At 42.6% G+C, this 22,552-nt stretch overlaps 2 protein-coding genes across 8 annotated transcripts in view; one reads left to right on the forward strand and one right to left on the reverse strand.

The window, feature by feature from the left end:
- CIMAP1B (ciliary microtubule associated protein 1B) overlaps positions 1-8,513 on the forward strand; it is a 166,274-nt gene extending 157,761 nt beyond the window's left edge. For all 5 annotated transcript variants that reach the window (XM_073579299.1, XM_073579300.1, XM_073579298.1 and 2 more), the window contains exons 4-7: positions 1,617-1,718; positions 3,189-3,310; positions 3,393-3,533; positions 6,559-8,513. In XM_073579299.1, the coding sequence (XP_073435400.1) occupies positions 1,617-1,718; positions 3,189-3,310; positions 3,393-3,533; positions 6,559-6,651 (458 nt within the window). In that variant the 3' untranslated portion in view covers positions 6,652-8,513. The remainder of the gene's footprint in view (positions 1-1,616; positions 1,719-3,188; positions 3,311-3,392; positions 3,534-6,558) is intronic.
- A 191-nt stretch (positions 8,514-8,704) lies between these two features.
- NME6 (NME/NM23 nucleoside diphosphate kinase 6) overlaps positions 8,705-22,552 on the reverse strand; it is a 55,269-nt gene continuing 41,421 nt past the window's right edge. For all 3 annotated transcript variants that reach the window (XM_073579302.1, XM_073579303.1, XM_073579304.1), the window contains 4 exons: positions 16,342-16,444; positions 14,103-14,142; positions 9,963-10,123; positions 8,705-9,049 (listed from right to left, as the gene is read on the reverse strand). In XM_073579302.1, the coding sequence (XP_073435403.1) occupies positions 8,901-9,049; positions 9,963-10,123; positions 14,103-14,142; positions 16,342-16,444 (453 nt within the window). In that variant the 3' untranslated portion in view covers positions 8,705-8,900. The remainder of the gene's footprint in view (positions 9,050-9,962; positions 10,124-14,102; positions 14,143-16,341; positions 16,445-22,552) is intronic.

A 22,552-nucleotide genomic window follows, 5' to 3' on the forward strand; every position in this document is an offset into this window, starting at 1 on the left:
TTCACACGGACAAATATTCAGTGTAAAAACATAGCACCATAGGTTAAAATGGGTACGTGCTGTATGAGTGAAAAAGAAAACAGATGCCGAACGTACTGGTAAAAAGGGACGTGTGAAGGAGGCCTTAGGAAGAGGTTCATCATATGCTACATTTTAATATCAAAGGAGAACAAAAGGAGTAACGGATTCCAATATTTTAAAAATTATATAATCTTTTTATTAAATCACAGTCAATACAGAGTACAAAAAGTATCAAAGCAAAAACATGTATAGGACATACAATAGATGAGGGTAAGTAACCCATGCATAAACACCCATACCCATAGGGTTAACAACAATGTGAGCCACGTACAGCGGCAACCCTACTGAGGGGAAATAGTAATACGCCGGACATAGCAATCAAAGGTCGATCCCAAATAAGGGAAATGGCCCTGTCACAAGTAAGCTCTTACCACGGGACATATGCACAGGCACCCAAAGAGAGGATATACAGGACGGACACAAAACAGGCGTCGGGGGCTGTATATCCTCTCTTTGGGTGCCCGTGCATATCCCCCGCGGTAAGCGCTTACTTGTGACAGGGCCATTTCCCTTATTTGGGAGCAACTTTTGGATATCGCGTATTACTATTTCCCCTCAGTAAGGTTGCCGCTGTAATGGCTCACATTGTTGTTAACCCTATGGGTGTTTATGCATGGGTTACTTACCCGCATCTATTGTATGTCCTATACATGTTTTTGCTTTGATGCATTTTGTACTCTATCAATATTGACTGTGATTTAATAAAAAGATTATATAATTTTTATAATATTGGAATCCGTGACTCCTTTTTTTCTCCTTTGATATTATGTATATGGAGTGGAATATATACTAATATGGCGGTACATTCTTATTCATGTCCGCCGTTTTCTCCTATTAATGTGTTTGGCATTTTGTCTGTTCTAACTACATCTATTTTAAGTATACACCAACAGCTTTTACTGGCGTATACACCAAATGTAGGACTCCCACACAGTGAGTTGTATACAGCTAGGGAGCACTTGGTATGGGATGAGCACTAGTGTTCTACATGTATTTGGGAGCATTTTTAGACATATTAAACCAATTAAACTCAGCGACCGGGCATCTAGATTATCTTTCACTTTGTGGGAAAACCCCTTTAATTTAAATCAACATTTTAATCAATAGATCTTGGAATAATAAGAAGTTGCACAATTGGATGTGTTTTAATAAAATGTTCCTGTGCTGAGATAATTTTATACATGTTCCCCTGCTGTGTACTGTGTAATGGCTGTGTCTGACCATACAGGGACATGGTGTACGCCATTGTGAGTGTAGAATTACACAGTACATTTATAAGATTATCTCAGCAGAGGAACTTTTTTTTTTTTTTTTACACATCCAATTCTATTAATTAAAATGTACCGGTACTTTGTTATTGGGACAACCCCTTTAAATTACTGCAAATTGGATCCTGATCACACAAATCGTCTGAGAGCCAATATTTAGCCTTAATCGATATACAAAATAAGGTAAATTGGAATAGAAAGCACAGGAATGTTTTATTTTATTCTCAATGTTATTATATTAACACTTCTTCCTGTGTCTCCACATAGGCACCTACTCTCCTGAGCGTGCTGGCAAGTCTGCCTATCGATCACAACCAATTTATTCATTAGGAGCAAGAACTAAGACATTCAACAATGACCAAACTCCAGGTAAACGTGCAGGGCACCAACATATCTGTATTATCAAGTCACATTTTGTGCAAAATAGAAATCTTTGGTATATACTTTGTAAGTTCACATTTCTTAGGCATGCTCACATCAAGGCAATAGCTTATGTAGTGAAACCTTCGCTTACAGTTCTTGGCCGTTTCAAATAGCCCGAACCATAAGCAGCATGATGTCTGGCCCATCTAATATAGCCAGGATTACTGCAGCATAAATCTATGCTTCTTCATTACAGATTATTAATTTAAAAAAAAAAAACGGCGTGGCCAGGCAAAACTCAGCTGGGAGCTGCGACCCTCAGCTGTCAGCGTTAGTAAGGCTTGTTATTTAAATAAACAAAAAACAGCGTGGCGTCCCCCCTAATTTTTGACAACCAGCCTTGCTAAAGCTGACAGTTGAGGGCCGGTATTCTCAGGCTGGTAAGCGGCCAAAGAAGCAGCCCACAGCCGCCCAGGAAAGGCGCTGTTATTTTTAAATAAAAAAGGAAAAAGTGTGTGTTTTGTTTTTATTTTAAATAAGACTTTATTCTGGCTGTGTGTTTATCTACCATACAACTATAGGATTAGCAATGAATAGGTGTCTTATAGACGCCTCTCTATTACAAATCAGTGGGCTTGATGTCACCTGACAATACAAAGGTGACATCAACCCCACAAATATTAACCCCACTTGCCACCACTACAGGGCAAGGGGGAAGAGCCAGGCAAAGCACCAGATTTGGCGCATCTAATAGATGTGCCTTTTCAGGGCAGCTGCGGGCTGCTATTTTTAGGCTGGGGGGAGGGCAATATCCATGTCTGCTTTAGCAAGGCTGGTTGTCAAAAATAATTAAAAAAAACAGTATGGGGACACCTCTGTTTTAGATAATCAATGCTGAGAACTGAAGGTTGCAGTTTTGCCTGGCTGGTTATCAAAAATACAGGGTAACCCACGCTTTTTTTTGTTATATTTATTTACAGGGCAGGTGCCAGCTGAGGACTACTCCTATCAACCGCTCCTGCTCTCACTGTTATTAGCGGCAGCAGGCGTATGCTGATAGGAGCAGTAGTCCCATCAGCCTACGCCAGTGACTGGAGGTAAACTTTATACCTATGATCACAGTTGTGGGCTCACGCTCTCATTTCACAGCGTGGGAACAGCGGCTGTCTGACTGGCGGTAATGATTTTACTGCCGATCAGAAGCAGTGTTTGCCGCGCTGTTATGCACATGACATCGCGACAAACACCTAGTGTTCAGGGGCCAAACTCAAACAGTAACATGGACTTCCTAGTGAAGTCCGTTTTCGGTGTCCGTGCCCCAAACAGTAGGTATTCGGATTCGCCCATCTCTGCTCACTACCTCTCTAACTATAAAACATTGCCATCTCTTTTTCTATATGCTTTCCATTGCCTCTATTATACAGCATATATACAGTAATTCTAGGTTAGCACAGGTCACTTGTTGTATCTCCCCAGGTCCAGCAGCATACCTGCTTCCATCAGTGCTGGGACCAAGAATTGTTAATAGATCATCAGCACCAAACTACTCCATGACTGGAAGGAGCAAAATCGGAAGCTTCCATGAAGATTTGCAAAAAGTGAGTATCTGTTCTATTAACACATAAACAGGTTTCAGTTAACCCATGTTAATGTCATTCTCTGGCCCTGTATTTCTTTTAGACACCAGGTCCAGGAACATATCGTGTGGTTGATCCAATAACATACAAATACAAACCTCCTCAATACAGTATGACCGCCAGGAATTCCCTGCCTGGTGATACCACACAGAAGCCAGGACCTGGGGCCTACAGTCCTGAAAAGGTAACAGTGAGACTCCAAATTCACTTTAAAGTCAAGGAAGGGGCCACAGTGGTAGTGTGAGCTCTGCAGGCTCTTCAGTGTGTACATCATGCCACCTGCCTAGTTATTGCCACACTGTTATAACACCCTGCAGCACCACTTCTAAGGAAACAATGAAGACGCTGCACCAATCACACAAATAGTGACACCCTTTCAAATAGCTGATCGGTGAAGGTGCCGAGAGTGAGACCCCTGCTGTTCTAATACTTATGACTTATCATAATGATAGCCCATCCATATTCTGACACTGGAAAACCCCTTTAAGGGTGTGTTCACACTCTGCGTTTTTGCTGCTTTTTTATGCTAATTTTCACCTGCTTTTTACAGTACCAACAAAGCCTATGAGATTTCAGAAATCTCATGCACACACATTGGTTTTTTGTGTCATCGGGATTTTGTGCTTTGCTGTGTTATTTTTTTTGGACATAGAGTATGTCACTTTTTTCAGCGTTTTTGCAGTGTTTTTCACCCATTGGCTTGAATTGGTGTTGAAAAAACGCTGCGAAAACGCAGGTAACATTATTTTCAGCGTTTTTCTAAAGAAAAGGCATGGAATTTAGCGTGGACAAAGAGACACAAAAAATGCACCAAAAACGCACCTAAACCTATGTTTCTGCCACAGCTTCTTTCCTGCCAAGAAATCAGGTTTTGCTGCAGAAAAAAAGCAGCAAAAACGCCCAGTGTGAACTTATCCTAACTGTAGGTGTATACAGAAGTCACAATGTCAGCACATAGCAGCATTATACACTGCTCAAAAAAATAAAGGGAACACTTAAACAACAGAATATAAATCCAAGTAAATCAAACTTCTGTGAAATCAAACTGTCCACTTAGTAAGCAATACTGATTGACAATCAATTCCGCATGCTATTGTGCAAATGGAATAGACAACAGATGGAAATTATTGGCAATTATCAAAACACACTCAAGAAAGGAGTGGTTCTGCAGGTGGGGTCCACAGACCACATCTCAGTACCAATGCTTTCTGGCTGATGTTTTGGTCACTTTTGAATGTTGGTTGTGCTTTCACACTCGTGGTAGCATGAGATGGACTCTACAACCCACACAAGTGGCTCATGTAGTGCAGCTCATCCAGGATGGCACATCAGTGCAAGCTGTGGCAAGAAGGTTTGCTGTGTTTGCCAGCGTAGTGTCCAGAGGATGGAGGCGCTACCAGGAGACAGGCTGGTACACCAGGAGACGTGGAGGGGGCCGTAGGAGGGCAACAACTTAGCAGCAGGATGGCTACCTTCGCCTTTGTGCAAGGAGGAACAGGAGGAGGACTGCCAGAGCCCTGCAAAATGACCTCCAGCAGGCCACAAATGTACATGTGTCTGCACAAACGGTTAGAAACAGACTCCATGATGATGGTCCGAGGGCCCGACGTCCACAAATGGTTGTGCTCACAGCCCAACACCGTGCAGGACGCTTGGCATTTGCCACAGAACACCAGGATTGGCAAATTCGACACTGGCGCCCTGTGCTCTTCACAGATGAAAGCAGGTTCACACTGAGCACGTATGACAGATGTGACAGAGTCTGGAGATGCCGTGGAGAGCGATGTGCTGCCTGCAACATCCTTCAGCATGACAAGTTTGGCAGTGGGTCAGTAATGGTGTGGGGTGGCATTTCTTTGGAGGGCCGCACAGCCCTCCATCTGCTCGCCAGAGGTAGCCTGATTGCCATTAGGTACCGAGATGAGATCCTCAGACCCCTTGTGAGACCATATGCTGGTGCAGTTAGCCCTGGGTTCTTCCTAATGCAGGACAATGCCAGACCTCATGTGGCTGGAGTGTGTCAGCAGTTCCTGTATGATGAAGGCATTGAAGCTATGGACTGGCCCGTCCGTTCCCCGACCTGAATCCGATTGAGCACATCTGGGACATCATGTCTCTCTCCATCCACCAACATCACGTAGCACCACAGACTGTCCAGGAGTTGGTGGATTCTTTAGTCCAGGTCTGGGAGGAGATCCCTCAGGAGACCATCCGCCGCCTCATCAGGAGCATGCCCAGGCGTTGTACAGTAGGGAACTCATACAGGCACGTGGAGGCCACACACAATACTGAGCCTCATTTTGACTTGCTTTAAGGACATTACATTTCACTTTAATTTTGTGTATGACTCCAAATCCAGGCCTCCATTGGTTAATAGATTTGATTTCCATTGATGATTTTTGTGTGACTTTGTTGTCAGCACATTCGACTTTGTACAGAACAAAGTATTCAGTGAGAATATTTCATTCATTCAGATCTAGGATGTGTTATTTGAGTGTCCCCTTTATTTGTTTGAGCAGTGTACTATTGATGCTCACATCAATATGACAGCAATATGTTTAATATGTAGTAGACACAATCTCTCCAAAAAAAAACCAAAAAAAGAACAATAACACGTGCATCTTGTCCTGCTGCTAATAATAGGCCCGGATGATGCTAATTAGTAGCCGCTCTTGGGTACTGCACCCCTAGTCACATTATTTAGTGGCCCATCTTGGGTACTGCACCCCCAGTCACATTATTTAGTGGCCGATCTTGGGTACTGCACCCCCAGTCACATTATTTAGTGGCCGATCTTGGGTACTGCACCCCCAGTCACATTATTTAGTGGCCGATCTTGGGTACTGCACCCCTAGTCACATTATTTAGTGGTCGCTCTTGGGTACTGCACCTGAGCTCCATTCACACTACTGCACTGCTCAGTCACACGGTTTACATCCTGAGGCTCATCGTAATTGATCGGTGGGGTGCCAGGTGTCAGTACTTCACCGATCTGATATTATCACCCTATTCTAAGGCGGCTAGATCATAAACGCAGATTTTTTTTTTCAAATGAGAAGTTCCTCTAAGTGCTTTTCAATCACTAAATAAAAGACTTTCCATGATTGAGCCCAATGCAAAATTTCCATAACTGGGTGAGAGAAAGGCTTTGCTGCCATTTAATAAACCAGTGATCCTAACCTAAGCCTGTATTGGTCATTTCCCTCTAGGTTGTCTTGTCCCGGCCTCAAGCACCTAACTTTTCCTTTGGAATCCGACACTCGGAATACGTTGCTCCCTTGATTGTGGAGGTCGCAGATTAACAAGTGGATGAAAAGCAGACCAGCAGGGACCAACCTCAATAAACAGTGGGGGACAATGGCTATAAAAATATAGTCACTTCAGATGCAAACATATTGGTCTGTTTATACTGTGTTATAGGGTCGCTGGGGATGTGATTTCAGAAACAAACATATTTTGCTGGTGAAGTTGCAATGGTTAAAGCAAAAAAACCCACAAATTATTATTCAGGAGTAGGGATCATACACTTTAGAAATATACTAAAGCAGGTCATGCGAATTGTATGACACAATTTTTTTTACATTCCAATGGAGTTTGTCTTGGATTACAACCTGTCATTGTGTCTGCTGGAAATAAGTGACGTCTGGCAACTATTTATCTATATCCTTCTATTGAGATACCATGCACGTCTTGACAGGTTCAATACTTGTCTATGGTGTATGTGAAAGAACAGCTGTCCTATCTCCTATATATGGCCAATCAAAGGTGACTGTCAGCTTTCATAGGACCACGCGTTTCACAATACTTCAGCAGTCTCAACATGCTTATAGTCAGCTGATGAATGAGCAAAGCGTTTGTTCATTGGCTAAAATGATTTTTAAACTTGTTTTAAAAAAAAAAAATCATCATCATTCTCGGCAGCACATTGTTCTCAGCTACACACGTCCAGTTTACAATGATAGCCAGTATGTACAGAGTGATTACTGATCGTGCTGTGCACATTAGATGCATGGTCGGCCTGTGTAAACAGGTTATTCAACTACCACTGATCAGTTGTGTAGAACAAATGCGCCTTAAAGGGATTCTCCAGGAATGTATTAAAATGGCTGCCCCTTCACATAATGCATGAAGCAGCCTATTCTAGTCACGAGTCAGGATGGGCTGCAGTATGAAGAAACACAGTTTCTAAGACCTAGGTCTCAACTGACAGAGGTGCCATATCGTAAGAAAACAGACATCATGAGCTGAGGAGAAGTGTGTGACAGGGGAAAAAATACCATAAATCTTCTTCCGGTATATGTGCTTATGATTCTGCTTCTGTCAGAGACACATATTTCGGGAGCCTAGTTTCTGCAGCCTGTCCTAACACGTGACTAGAATAAACTGCTGTTAGAATTATGTGACGGGGGCCATTTTATCATATTCTTGCATAACCCTTTTAATTGAATTATCAACTTATTTGTCAAAATGTGCACATCCATTATCATAAATCCCATTTATATGACTTCCTATTTAGCATAGCCACAAAAGTTAAGAGCTGAGAAATTGTATTTTGTAGCTAAAACCAGTGTTGTATGTGCTGGTATACACTAAGGGCAGCGTCTTGTGTCCGGGATGAAGAACTGTTTGGGCAGATTAAAATCCAACATTGACAGCTCTTCTTTCCCTATCCTCCATTGAAGGAGAATCATAACCGCCTTGTACACATTAGAGAATCAATGGTCCTGCTGAAATTGTCCGGTTTAGAAGACATTTAGCATGTGTGGTCACCATTAGGATTATAAAACACTGCATTTCATAAGGAAAGTTTTCTAGTTTTTTCTTGTTTTTTAGTAAATCTTATATACTTTTCTTTAACCGCTTGGTAATTAACGCTGGATTTACAGCAATAACTGTAGGAGTTGGTCAAATCAATGAATTATAAATCTTTCTGGTGTAATTAATTTGAGAGATTACACTGTCAGACAAGACCCCACTTGTGCAACATCCAAAGGCTACATTTTCAGGGATCGTGTAATACTCCACGTACTGCTGCATCCAGTTACCTTCTAACATTCCCAGAACCTTTTAGAGTGCCAAAGGCCACCTTTTCACTTTGGATATCATTTTTCACGACATCTTTGTAATCAATGTGCCAATATTAAATCTGAATTTCTTAACCTTGTATTGGACGTGTTCAATAGTCACTTGCCCATATAACCTTACAAACAATGTACAGGATGGTCTATAAACACCATGTACAAGTCAATATGTTAGCAATAGTGAAGGTTGCCCAAAACTTATTGATATATAAGCTCCAGAAATATTCATTCCGTTGATATTCATAAAGCATTTACCAAAAAAGAAAAAAGAAACTGTGAAGAGATCATTTATATTTTCATGGCTCTGTTCCATTCTGGCTGCATGAAGTAGAGTTCGAGGTTTTGGGCTATCGTTCTTCTTTCCGTTCTTCCACTTGTGAGTGTGGTGACTTCTTCCTTCAGTGTAACAAACAATTCGCAGACCACTTTAGCTTTGGACCACAAGCAGCACACTAGTCCAAGTGCCCAGCTCACTTTCCCACAAGTCTGTGTTCAAGTGTCTCTTCATCATAGCATATAGGTCCGGCACGATATAAAGGCTCCTGCTCTTCATACCAGCGCGTAACGTCAAATTCCGGGAAGAAGAAGGAGATTTCTCTGCAGGCAGACTCCACTGAGTCTATTTCAGGGGAAAGAAATCATATGGAAATATAGAATACAAATGAGGTGGCAAGTAAAGGAAAAACATGGAAGAATATTTTGTCCATCTTTCAACTTAGTGTTCATTTTAAGGTCTACTGTTCTCTGACTAATTTATAAACACCTCTTTCTAGGGCAAAATGAAAAAATTCTGACTGACTTCAGTGTCCACTATTCAGAAAGCAAAAAATATATATTTAAAGAGGATCTACTATGAGTTTCATACTATTCGAACCACAGACAGCATGAAATCCTGTCGGGCTCATGTTTTACGCCAAAATGCTATAGTGTTCGAGAGAGAACATCATTTGAAGAATTGGTTGGCCACAGGGAGAACAGGCTCTTCTCCAACGTCTCCCAACCTGGCATGACTTGAGTGACAGGTTTCTCCCCATAAGCAAATATGGAACTACCTGTCAAGCAAGTGAAGTTAGGCGAACACTTCTCTATGATGCCCAACTCGTTTTAAAAGTTGACCTTTCTGGAAGTATGCTTTTCCAATTCTGTTCCCATAAATCCCAGGGGTTCCTCATGCTTTCTGACTTACTAAGGGGATTTGGTGCCCTCTGTTCTCAGAAATGGTAAAGGCAACAGAGGTCAAACCTCCCACCAAATGCTAACGTTGTTTTCCCTTTAAAGGATATTTATACCCAGCATTCGTAATAAATGTATGATCGCTAGGGGCAGAGACCTTACGGGTACCAAGTCCCCATTATTCATCCTCATGCAAGTTGACATGCGACTATATGTGTTAGGGGAGATTGTAGGCACATTATCCATAATATCTTCATGTATATATATATATATATATATATATATATATTATAACATCATGTCAATCTATGCAGGCTCGTTATTTCAGGTGTCCTTTGGAACATAAGCTGCAGTCTTACCTGAGCCGTGAGTTGTGTTACGTGTGTCCGTCAAACCCAAATGACCTCGGATAGTTTCGGGTGCTGTAATCCGGGCCTTGAACACTTTTGTTGGACCCATTATTTTCCTCCACAGTTGAATTGCATCCTCATGAGCTAGTATATATGCACGCATAGGGCCACTGCCACAATAAAGAAATTTAAATACAACTGGAAAGTTCAAGAAACCCTTTGTCGTTTCAACCAGTATATGCTTGAAAAAGATCTATGACTGGTCAAAACATTGCCTCTATGGCAGAAGAAATGGAACCTTGAAGTTTTTTCACCTGAATTGGACGCTTGAAAAAGACCTAAAGATGCTGTCTCTTTCTTCTATAGATCTCCCTGACATTTTAATGCTTAGCAAAGTCCCTGTGTATAGATTGATCCTCTAGCTGCATGTAAGACGTTTATGAAGTTTGGGAGTGCGTAGATCACCACCATCCTCGCTTCTGCGCAGGGTTTTGCTCTTCTGTGGACACTGGCTTTAACTTCCTTCTCTGCAAGCACTGCCTAGCCTCAAAAAAAAGGACATTGGAGCCAATACCCATAGAAATGCAGAGGCGAGGCAAGCGGCAATCTATGCGTGACCGATACTTCATGAACAAACATGACCGCCCACATGCAGACAGGGGATCAATATAAATATATATAATGTCGCTAAGGATTAAAATAAGCTCTGAAGGCAAACTCTTGGGAAGATCTTTTTCCCACTTAGAGATCTTAACAGCTAATTTACATAAAAAAAAGTACATTTCTTTACAATAACTTAGCAAATTGCAGATATCAAGGTATCAGTTTGTTCAACTTTCTATGACCTACATGCCCAGGTAACCAGCTTTGAAGAGTTGATCCTTCAGACAGATTCCACGTTGTTGGAACTGTTAAAATATTCCTCTGGACACTTGCAGGTCACAAGCACAATCACGTCATTTATCACATAAAAATACAGGAAATGCATACAGTATGTTAAAAAAATTGAATCATTAGAAAATTACCTTATTTTTTGTTACGATCTTCCTGAAAGATCATGAAGTAAAAAATAGGGAGTCTTAAAAAAAAAACAAAAAAAAACACCGCAGTGGCCAGTGTTAAAATTGCAAAATTATTGAATTATTTTACTGTTTTATATACTAGATGGAGGCCCGATGCTATCGCATCGGGAGGGCGGTAATGTCATGATGGGGGCAGGCTTTGCAGCGTTCAGAATCTCCCTCCCCCATGTGCTCACCCACCTATCCACTCTTTCTCCATGTGCTGATTTCTCCCGTCTGTGCTCTCTTCTTTGACCTGTCTACCTCTCATGTGCTATCCCCCTTGTCTGTTGTCTCTCTCCTTCCTGTGCTGTGTTCTCCCCTCATGTTCTGTTCCTTTTGAGCTGTCTCCCCCTGTGTCTGACCGTGTACAGAACATACCACAGCTCCTGGGCAGGGGAGGAAGCAAAAGACAATACTGACATTACAGCAGGAGATTGCAGAGGATACATTTTGTGAGGTAAAATATTGTTTAAAAACAGTCAGTGAAATATTTTACCTCACAAAATGAATCCTGTTGTGAGTTCATTTTCCCCTTCGTCACTGGATTCTGGTGAACTCCCTATTCTGGTGAAGGAAGGTAATGAGCCTGATTATCAGGCACCTGAGTCTAATGAGGATGACTGGCTGAGTGGAGTCACAGACTGGATATAAGGCTGCCGACGCCCTTCTGCCCTGCGGGTGATTTCTCTGTGGACTCCTAGGACACCAGTCTGATTCCTGCTCCTAAAGCTAAGTTTTCTGTTTTGGCTGTTAGCCTTTTTGTTTTGTTTTTTGTTTTCCTTGCTTTTCAGTATTCTGCCATCCTCTGCTGGGGTGAGCTGAATCTCCTTTTGCCTGTAGCTCTGTCTTCAGTATATTCCTGAGTGCTGACATAGTTTTTTGAAGCCTAGCGTCTTCAGGGCCTTTTTCACTGCCAGTTTGTTGGCTCTTATTTTCATAGGGTTTTTCACGGATTGCAGACAGCAGCCTTCCTGTCCTTTCCTATGTAGTTAGCTTGGGCCCCTCTTTGCTCTGTCTATCTTTCTGTCTGTGTTAGTATTTTCATCTTGCTTCACCGCCATTATATGTTGGGGGCTGCCTATTGCTTTGGGGTCTGCTCTGGGGCAGTTTAGATTTCCCCTTTCTTTCTTTAGGCCTATTTAATTCTCCGGCTGTGATCGAGGGGTCTAGGGCATCGTAGGAACCCCCCACGGCTACTGCTAATTGTGTTGATAGGTTCAGGGGTCTGCAATCCGATAGCTGCCAACTTCTCTGGTTTTCTGGACTTAGCTAGCATTTCTGTTTTTGCCTCCTACGGTGACTCAATCACAACAGAATCCTCTGTGATCCCCTGCTGTAATGTCAGTATTGTTTTTTGCTTCCTCCTCTGCCCAGGAGATGTGGTTTGCTCCGTACATGGTCAGACACAGACAATTTTTAAAATGAACTTTCGTTCATGGGAAAACCCCTTTAATGTGACCGGCTTCCTCTGCTTGTAAAAACGTCGCGCATCTGCTGCCGGGATCAGCTGAATGATTCATTGCGCCTGTGCGGAATTTGCGCATAAAGAGTGCAACGGTTTTCCGCTGGTGGTACAGCGCAAGAGGCTGAGTGAGTGTGTGTGTGTGTGAGTGTGTGGTGCGTATGGCGTATACAGTGTGTGTGTGTGGTGCGATGGTGTTCCACTGGTGGTACCGCACAATAGGTTGGTATCAGCAGCAGTTTCCATATCGAGACACCCATCACTTGGGTGTCCCAATATGGCGGTCTGTGAACTTCCTCCGCTTGGAATTCTGGGATACGGTGACATCTAGATAGAACAGGAAATTAAAACATTACAAGGCAATTATATAAATAGATACGGTAAAAACAACATAATTAAGTAATTCTGCAGTTTTTGCTCTGGCCACTGGGGCTTTTTTTTAGACTCCTTATTTTGTACTTCCTGTTCTTTCAGGAAGTGTACAGCAAGTCTTATCACCAGAGGCAGGTACAATGACCTGCAAAGCTGATAACAGAGATTCATCAATTACAAGAGAGGATATGACAGCTGACCCTGATCCCCATTCCTACACAATGGCCTTTGCACAGGCTCATCCAATACAAAAGATAGGGTCCGGATCTGACCACTGTGGCTAAAGTATATGCATTAGTTCCCGAAATAATGGACAGGTGTTCTTTTTGTTTGTATTTTTTTTTTTTTACAATCTTTGTATCAAAAATAAAAACTGCAATTTTCATAGTGAGCACTGGGGATTTTTTTTAGACTTTAAAGCAAGCCTGTCACCAGGTTTGACCGCTATGAGACACGGCCACCACCTTTCAGGCCTGATATACAGCATTCTATTACGCCCACAACCCGACCTGCAAGAAAAGGAAAAGACCTTTTAGAATAATCACATGCGATCTGGTCCGAGAGAGGTCTTTGGTCTTGGTCTGGCGCCGCCCTTCTTGTTGCTGTTTTCCTTCTGTTCGTGTGGTTGATGTGTCCCACGTCATCCACTCAGTATCCTCTGCAGTGCGCTCCTGCGCAGGCGTACTTCTTTACCCTGACTAGTGCAGAGTAAAGTACTGAAGTGTGCAGGCGCCAGGACTCTTTCACCTTTCCCTGCGCACTGCAGTACTTTGCTCTGCTTTCGTCAAGACAGAGAAGTACGCCTGCGCAGGAGCGCGATGCCTGGGAGACTGAGTGGATGACGTAGGGATGCGTCATCCACAGGAAGCAAGCTAGTGGGCGGCGATCGTAAGAAGAAGGGAGGTGCCAGAACAAAACCGCAGGGGAATATAATAAAAGCTCTTTTTCTTGTCTTTCAGGTCGGGTTGGGGGCAGATGTACTGTATATAGAACGCTGCATATCAGGCATGAAAGGCGGTGGCCGTATCTCATATCAGTCAAACCTGATGACATGTTCCCATTAAAGTCTAAAAAAGCCCCAGTGGCCACTATGAAAATTGCAATTTTTATTCTTAATGTAAAATCTGTAAAAAAAGAAAAAAAAAGTCAACATTTAAAACAAAATATACGTAACACAAAAATATGATTTAAACAATAATTAATTTTCTGATCACACATTCCCTTTAAGTATGTCACTCATTACGGTTTTACCTTGACATGAACTCAACCAACCGTTGATAGAAGAAGCGTCCTAACAAAGACAGAAGACAAACCAGTGTGAAAAAATAATAGACAAGAATGAGTAATTGCTATAATAAACCTCATGGCACATTACATGCTTCTAGAAATTTACCAGAGTAAGCAAAAAAAACCAAAAAAAAACCAAAAGTATTTTAAACATTTTGGGGGCGATTTTAACCCCTTCACACCTGGACAATTTTTCCACTTTTTTCCTCCCCTTGTTCCAAGAGCCATAACTTCTTTTTTTTTTTTAATTTTGCAAAAAAAAAAAAAAAGTGCAATTACACAACAGTTTTTTTTTTGACCCATACGGTAAAACTGACCTGGCAATAGGTTTCTCCAGGTCAATACGACTATGCAGATACTAAATATGCACAGGGCTTTTTTTTTCTTTTCTTTTTTTTAAAGTGGTGTAAAAAAGTTTGGAAATTTGTAAAAGTAAATAAATTAAATAAATAAATAATTTTGATTTTTCTGCCATTTTCTGACGCCCGGCACATTGTCATTTTTCGACATACAGTGCTTTGTGATGGCTTATTTGCGCCCTGAGCAGACATTTTTACTGATACCATTTTGGGGTAGATACCATGTTTCGATCGCCTCTCACTACATTCTATTGCAGTGTTGCGGTAGCCCAAAAAAAGTAATTCTGGTGTTTCGATTTTTTTTCTCGTTACGCTGATTGGGTTAGTTTATATTTTAATGTATCAGATATTTGTGAAAGCGGCGATAACAAATGTGTATTTTTTGTTTTATTTTCAGTGGGGCAGAAGGGTGGAGTGATTTGAACTTGGGTTTTTTTGTTTTTTTTTTTCATCTCCTATGAATGCCGGCTCCTTATATCTACTTGGAGCTCTCCTCCACAAGGAGAATCTAGATTTTTCCATATAGATATGGTCTCAGGTTGCAATATTCACAGATTACGGTACATGGTTATCCCAGAACCATTTACTATTGTAACTTCAGGGACTTTTATACATTTACTATTAGCAATATCAGGTTTCTTTTTATATAGTTTTCTATTTATTAATTTTTACAAAACGTTCTATACATTTTCCAGTCACTTTCAATCTCTTCAATGAGTGATAGAAAATGGAAGGAGGAGGCCAAGAGAAGTTTGAACTCCCCTCTAAACGCCCAGTCTCGGCCCCACACAGCTAAATCCCAATTAGGCTATGTGCCCACGTAGCGTTTTATTCCGGACACTAAAAACCGGACTCCTTCCCAGAAATCGCGCGTTTTTTTCCGCGCGATTTCACCGCGATTATGATCGCGATTTTCGTGTGCGATATTCAAGCACTTTCCAAGTGATTTGAAGCATCGCTTGGAAAGTGATTGACAGGTTGGTCACACTCGTCAAACATAGTGTTTGACAAGTGTGACCAGGTTTTTACTATTGAGGCCGCCTATGCGGCATCAATAGTAAAAGATAAAATGTTAAAATGCTAAAAAAAATAAAAAAATCGGGGTATATTTACCTTCCGGTGTCCCGTGCTGCCATCCCGCACCTCAGCGTTCCCAGTAATGCCTTGCGAGACCTGTGATGACGCAGTCTCGCGTTGCTATAGCGATCTCGCGAGACAGCTAGAGTCACGCGAGACTACGTCATCACAGGGCCTTGCCGCAAGGCATTACTGGGAACGCATAGGCCGGGATGGCAGCGCGGGACGTCGGAAGGTAAATATACCCCTATTTTTCATTCTTTATTTACAGGGGTATGGTACCCAGGGCCTGAAGGACAGTCTCCTCTCCTCCACACCGTGGGTACCAACCGCACATGAGACGCTTAAATTCCCGCATGGTGGGCATAGCCACATGCGGGAAGTAAGCGATTCTCATGCATTCCTATGGGTGCGGAATCGCGGCCATTCTTTGCGATTCCGCACAAAAGAATGAGCATGCTGCGATTTTTTCCGAGATGCGATTCCACCGTGGAAAAAAGCGCAGCATTAGCACAGCATGTGCGGAATGCCATAGGAATGCATGGGGGCGTTCTGTACACGATTTTTAAACGTTTTTGCAGCGTTTTCGCGCCGAAAATCACGGCAAAAATGCTTAAAAATCGCATCGTGGGCACACAGCCTTAATGTAACAGTCCTAATGTATATGATTTGTCTGCAATGATAAGTTATAGTGCACCCGCTCGTGGGTGGACAGTCCGGATTATTCTCTGTCACACCACAGCAACTGTGTTAGAAACATATTTCACCTGCATGTTCATGGTAAAAACGCTGAGAATCGTTTGCTCTCCATTGAAGATCCTTATTTCTTACTATAAGAAATTTGTTGTCAAGAATCCTCTGATGTACAGCCTATGGAATTTAAAAGAAAATAGTGATTTTCTACAGGACACAAACCATGGACTGGAAACAATACATGACAATGTGCATTTGATCTAAGAAAGAGGTAAATTTAAAGGGTTATTTCTGCTCCTCTCACTTTTGGTATGGTGAGGCGAGCCAACGTCTTTGCTAGGTAAACTTGTATGCAGCTTATAAAACGATCATTCCGTTGGTTTAAATGTTTATTTCTGTCTTCATGGATGAGTATTAGTGATAGTGCTTTTTTTTTTTTTAAAGTATTTTTGCAATTTAGGCTGTGTACCCACATAAGCGTTTTTTTCCGCGTTTTTTCCAGCAAAAATGCTTAAAAACGCTTACATGAAGCATCCCATTCTTTTTAATGAATTCCGCACTTTTGTGCATATTGATGTATTTTTTTCCACGAAAAAAACGCATCGCGGTAAAAAACGCAGCATGCTCATTAATTTTGCGGAAAAAATCCGCATTTCTAATTATACTCTATGAACAGGAGGCTGCTTCTGTAAAAAAAGCGCAAGAATCGCGCAAAAATCACGCAAAAAACGCGTGTTTTTCCTGGGAAGGAGTCCTTTTTTTTTCTGCATACGTGGGTACATAGCCTTAGGGTCCCGTTACACTAAGCGACGCAACAGCGATCCCAACAACGATATGACCTGGTCAGGATCGTTGGTGTGTCGCTACTTGATCGCTGGTGAGCTGTCAAACAGGCAGATCTCACCAGCAATCAGGACCAGCAACGACACGGGTAACAAGCGGGCGCGTCGCTTAGTTACTTGCTGTGTACCCTGGATACCAGCGTGCTCAAGCTGGGAGCTGGTATCCAAGGTATACAGCGGGTAACTAAGCGCGCGCGGCACTTAGTTACCCGCTGTTTATCTTGGATACCAGCTCCCAGCGTGAGCATGCTGGTATCCAGGGTACACAGCGAGTAACTAAGCGACGTGCGGGCTTAGTTACCCACTGTTTACCTTGGATACCAGCTCCCAGCGTCTACTGACAGCGGTGGGAGCTCGCTGATCGATGGTCTCCCGCTGCCACGCGATGCGCGCTGGCCAGCGGGAGACCAACAATCAAAAAATGGCCCAGGACATTAGCGCACGATCAGCGATACCCAGCTGGGGGACCGGTCACTGATACGTGTCACACACAGCGAGATCGCTGTTGCGTCACAAAACTTGTGACTCAGCAGCGATCTCGCTAGCGATCTCGCTTAGTGTGACGGGGGCTTTACTCTATATCAATCTTTACAGCTCATTGCCTAGGAGGTCGACCATGGCTGATATCTAGCTTGCCCTGCAACAGAAGCTGGCCAAGGTTAGCAGACAACAGTGAGCTGCAGCCGTCCTGGTAGTTTCAAAACAGTGCTTACAAGCTGAAAAGAAAAGAGCTTGTAAGCACTGCACATGTTTGGCAAGGCTGCTACACAGATGTCGTGGTCAGTCACCTAGGTAACCAAACTGTATACAAAAGAAAAAGTTAATCTCTCAAGATCAGCACAAATTTTTAATAAACAACAGACTGCAAAAGTGATTTTACAAGCACTGTCCAACAATACCCATCTTTGACGGGAATAACTCATATATGTCCCACATTCTGTGCCGATTAGGTCCATATTATGTCTCTATAAGAGCTGATGCTCTAGTTTTTTGCTACATATCAGCAAACATGTGGAAGAAGGTGCACTGGTCAGATTAAATCAAAATCAAACTTTTTGGCAAAAATGCCAAATGATATGTTTGGCGTAAAGGCAACACAGCTCATCACCCTGAACACACCATCCCCACTGTCTAACATGGTGGTGGCAGCATCATGGTTTGGGCCTGCTTTTTTCAGCACGGACAGGGAAAATGGTTAAAATTGATGGGAAGATGGATGGAGCCAAATACAGGACCATTCTTGAAGAAAACCTGTTGGAGTCTGCAAAAGACCTGAGACTGGGATGGAGATTTGTCTTCCAACAAGACAATGATCCCAAACATAAAAAGCAAAATCTACAATGGAATGGTTCACAAATAAACGTATCCAGGTGTTAGAATGGCCAAGTCAAAGTCCAGACCTGAATCCAATCGAGAATCTGTGGAAAGAGCGGAAAACTGCTGTTCACAAACAATCTCCATCAAACCTCACCGAGCTCGAGCAAGGTTTGAAAGGAAGAATGGGCAAGAATTTCAGTCTCTCAATGTACAAAACTGATAGAAACATACCCCAAGCGACTTGCAGCTGTAATCGCAGCAAAAAGTGGTGCAACAAAGTATTAAGTTCAAGGGGCCGAATAATATTGCACACCCACTTTTCAGTTTTTGAATTTTCAACAAAAATTTAAAATAACCAATAAATTTCATTCAACTTCACAATTGTGTTCCACTTGTTGTTGATTCTTCACCAAAAATTTACATTTGGTATCTTTATATTTGATGCACGATATGTGGGAAAAGGTTGAAAAGTTCCAGGGGGCCGAATAAGTCAGGGCAGTTTGGGGAGTCCCTCCAAGATAGAATTAAATCTACGGAAGAGAAATTCATCTTAACAGGTACAGTGGGGAACTTGTTGGTCTGCAAAGGGGCACAAGAGGCATACAACTCACATCTTAAAGAAAAGACTAAACAAACATATGTTCTCTCATAAACGGTTCTGTGAAGAAGGGGACAACAACCCCCTCCTCTTACTCACCTCCCGTGCTTGCATCACGTGTCACAACGCCGCATGAGAGCTCCGGGGAGAGCGAGTGCTGACATCATGGGAACGACGCCGGCACGGGTGGGGAGTAGAGGTTTTATTATTTTATTAGTGCCAAGCATGGGGTATGAGAAGGGGTTGTCCTAGTAGTGGACAACCCCTTTAATCTTCAACTTCCAGTAGATAATGAGGCGATAGTCATATGTTCACTCGATGCCACCAAGGAGTTTGACTCCACTGACTGGGAATTCTTGTGGGCAGTGTTGTTAAAATTTGGCTTGGGTTTTAGGTTCAGTTCATGGTTAAAATTTCTATATGAGGGACATCCAGGTTAAGAGTAAATGGACAACTTTCCCATAACTTTGTCTTAATTAGAAGCATGCAGTAGGGTTGCTCCCTGTCTCCCCTGATGTTCGCATTGGTCATTGAACCTGTTGCTGCAATTATTAGGAGTCACCGGGTATAAAAGGTTTTCACAGAGGGAACGTTGGTGGCACTTAATGCTGATGATACTCTGTAGTTTCTGGAGGGAGCTTCCACCACTCTACCCATAGTGATGGAGACTGTCGAGAGATTCGGGGAATATTTAGGTTTGCTGATTACGGGGGTAAAATCGGCCTTACTCCCATTTGATAATTCAGTTTTACAAGTGGTCTCTGAATTTAAATATTTGGGTATTAACATATCAGCACAAGTAAATGACTATGAAAGATTAAATCTTACCCCAAATCCTTACTAAGCTCAAAGACAAGATGGGTACATGGTCTAAGGTATCATTGTCAGTGGTGTGGTACACCAAACTAATTAAAATTATTTAGATGCCTCAGTTGCTATAGGGTTTGCACAACTGCCCAATTTGGTTACCCGAGGGATATTTTTTCTTAAACTAACCATCAGGGAATTGATTTTGGGGATAGTAGACTCCATTGATTAAGCTGTAAACTATACAAAAAGACAAAAGTGCAGGTGAATAGGCAGTCCCAAAATCATGGGTCAACTCCAAAATCATGGGTCAACTACATGGCAGCTCAACTTGAACATATTCATGGCTGTGATGATCTCCTGGGGGTGGGGGTGCAAATGTCTGTGTCACGACTCAGCTGTCGGGTGACCGATTACTAGGGGCTTCTACCCTGTCCCTACCACTAGGGATCTATCACAGTGATCAAACTGAATTAATGGAATCTGCCGCTTGCACATTCGACGGGCGCACTGCGCATGCGCCCGCCATTTTGGAAGATTGTGGCGCCCATGATCCGGGACAGAGCGAGACTCGGAGGGTACCGGGGGAAGGGGAGGTGATCGGACTGCGGGGGGGAGCGGAGGGAAGAGGAGGGTGAGCAGATTGTGACGGCCGATCGCTGCCGTCAGTCGATGGCGGGGGCCGATCGCCCCTGTCAGCCGGTGTGGGGGGGTCTGATCGTGGTCTCCAGCCATGTCTGATGCTACTGAAGCATCGGCCATGGCTGGATTGTAATATTTCATCAAATTTCATTGATGAAATATTACTATTGCTCTGATTGGCTGTTGAAAGTGAAACAGCCAATCAGAGCGATCATAGCCATGGGGGGGCTAAGCCACCCCCCCGTGGTGAAGCACAAAGGGTCCTTTACCTGCGGGTCGGGTGACCTTTCATTGACTCCATGCACCCGACCCGGAAGACGGTGATTTATACCATGACGCCTACGTAGGCATCATGGGTCATAATGGCACAGCTTTTCATGACGCCTACATAGGCATCATGGGTCGGGAAGGGGTTAATGGGTGACGCAAATCGAATTTAATAGGCGACTCGATTAAGAATTTCTGTCACCTGCAATGAGAATTCGGAATACCTGACTCTGAATTTAATAAATACCTCCAGATACGGCATGCAGATCAGGCAGAGGGGCTTATTCTTGATGGCTGGGTACCTAGGAACTTGGCTCTGGTGGTCTGATCTCAATATTATATAGCGCTCTAATGGACCTGGTTTTAGTTAAATATCAGATTAATTCTAAAGAAAAATGGGAGGATGTAATTGGTCCCACAGAAGGCCATTCGCAAGAAATTTTGGAGAGTTCCCCAACTGTCCCTAAGTGAATCCCACAGATTATCTTGTGTACTGTACGTTGTGCACCTTTCATAGAGACCTCCTCAATTCCTAGCTGACATACACTACCGTTCAAAAGTTTAGGGTCACTTAGAAATTTCTTTATTTTTGAAAGAAAAGCACAGTTTTTTCCAATGAAGCTAACATTAAATGATTCAGAAATGCACTCTATACATTGTTAATGTGGTAAATGACTATTCTAGCTGCAAACGTCTGGTTTGGAAAGCAATATCTTCATAGGTGTATAGAGGCCTATTTCCAACAACCATCAACTACACTGTTCTTATGGTACTTTATGTTTGCTAACTGTGTAAGAAGGCTAATGGATGGTTAGAATACCCTTGAAAACCCTTGTGCAAGTATGTTAGCACAGCTGAAAACAGTTTGGCTGATTAGAGAAGCTATAAACCTGACCTTCCTTTGAGCTAGTTGAGAATCTGGAGAATTACATTTGTGAAGGGTTAATACTAAAATCAGAGCTGAAGTTTCGTTTTGTCCATTCTCTGAAGGTTTCGTTTCTTCATTTTTGTTGCTGTAAGATAAATTTTTGTAATTGGCATGGGCTGTCATGAAACCAGACTGTTCTCATCAGGTGCAAAGATAAGGGAGGCGGGAGCGTAAAACTCTGAAGAATATGCCATTATACTACTTTCTATTTGGATACGGACATATATGTAGTTTCCGGTTTTCTTGCAATATTATTGGCTTACAAAGTGAAATGATGCTATTGGTACTTGAGAACCTTGCATAATTAAGCAAAAGATTATAAAAGATGTGACTAAAATAAAGGGGCTTAGGCTGGTTTCACATTTGCGTTTTTTTGCGCTGTAAAAAAACGCATACGTGCGCATGCGTTTTTTCCCCTATATTTAACATGGGTGCGCATACCTGCGCGCTGGTAAGCGCATGTATGCGATTTTCATGCGCTGCGGTTTTTTGGGGTGTGCGTTTGTATTTTCCAGACGCAGCATGTTGCATTTTTTGGCCCTGCAAAAAAGCGCATGCGCACGTATGCGCACGTTTTGCGCTAAAAATGGCCATTATAGCCTATGGATGCGCATACGTGCGCACTGGCATGCTCATGTATGCGTTTTTTTGCACATGCGTTTTTTTTTGTTAACCATGGAATTTAGGGGTTTGGGTTAGAGTTAGGGTTAGTTAAGGGGGTTTAGGGTTAGGGTTAGGGTCAGGGTTAGGGTTGGGGTTAGGGTTAAGTATGGTTTGGTTAAGGGTTAGGGTCAGGGTTAAGGTCAGGGTTAGGGTTAGTTAGGGTTTGGGTTAGGGTTAAGTATGGTTTGGTTAAGGGTTAGGGTCAGGGTTAGGGTTAGGGT

This window comes from Dendrobates tinctorius, unplaced genomic scaffold, assembly GCF_039654945.1.
Source record: "Dendrobates tinctorius isolate UK_male_01 unplaced genomic scaffold, ASM3965494v1 ptg000062l, whole genome shotgun sequence".
Taxonomy (NCBI): domain Eukaryota; kingdom Metazoa; phylum Chordata; class Amphibia; order Anura; family Dendrobatidae; genus Dendrobates; species Dendrobates tinctorius.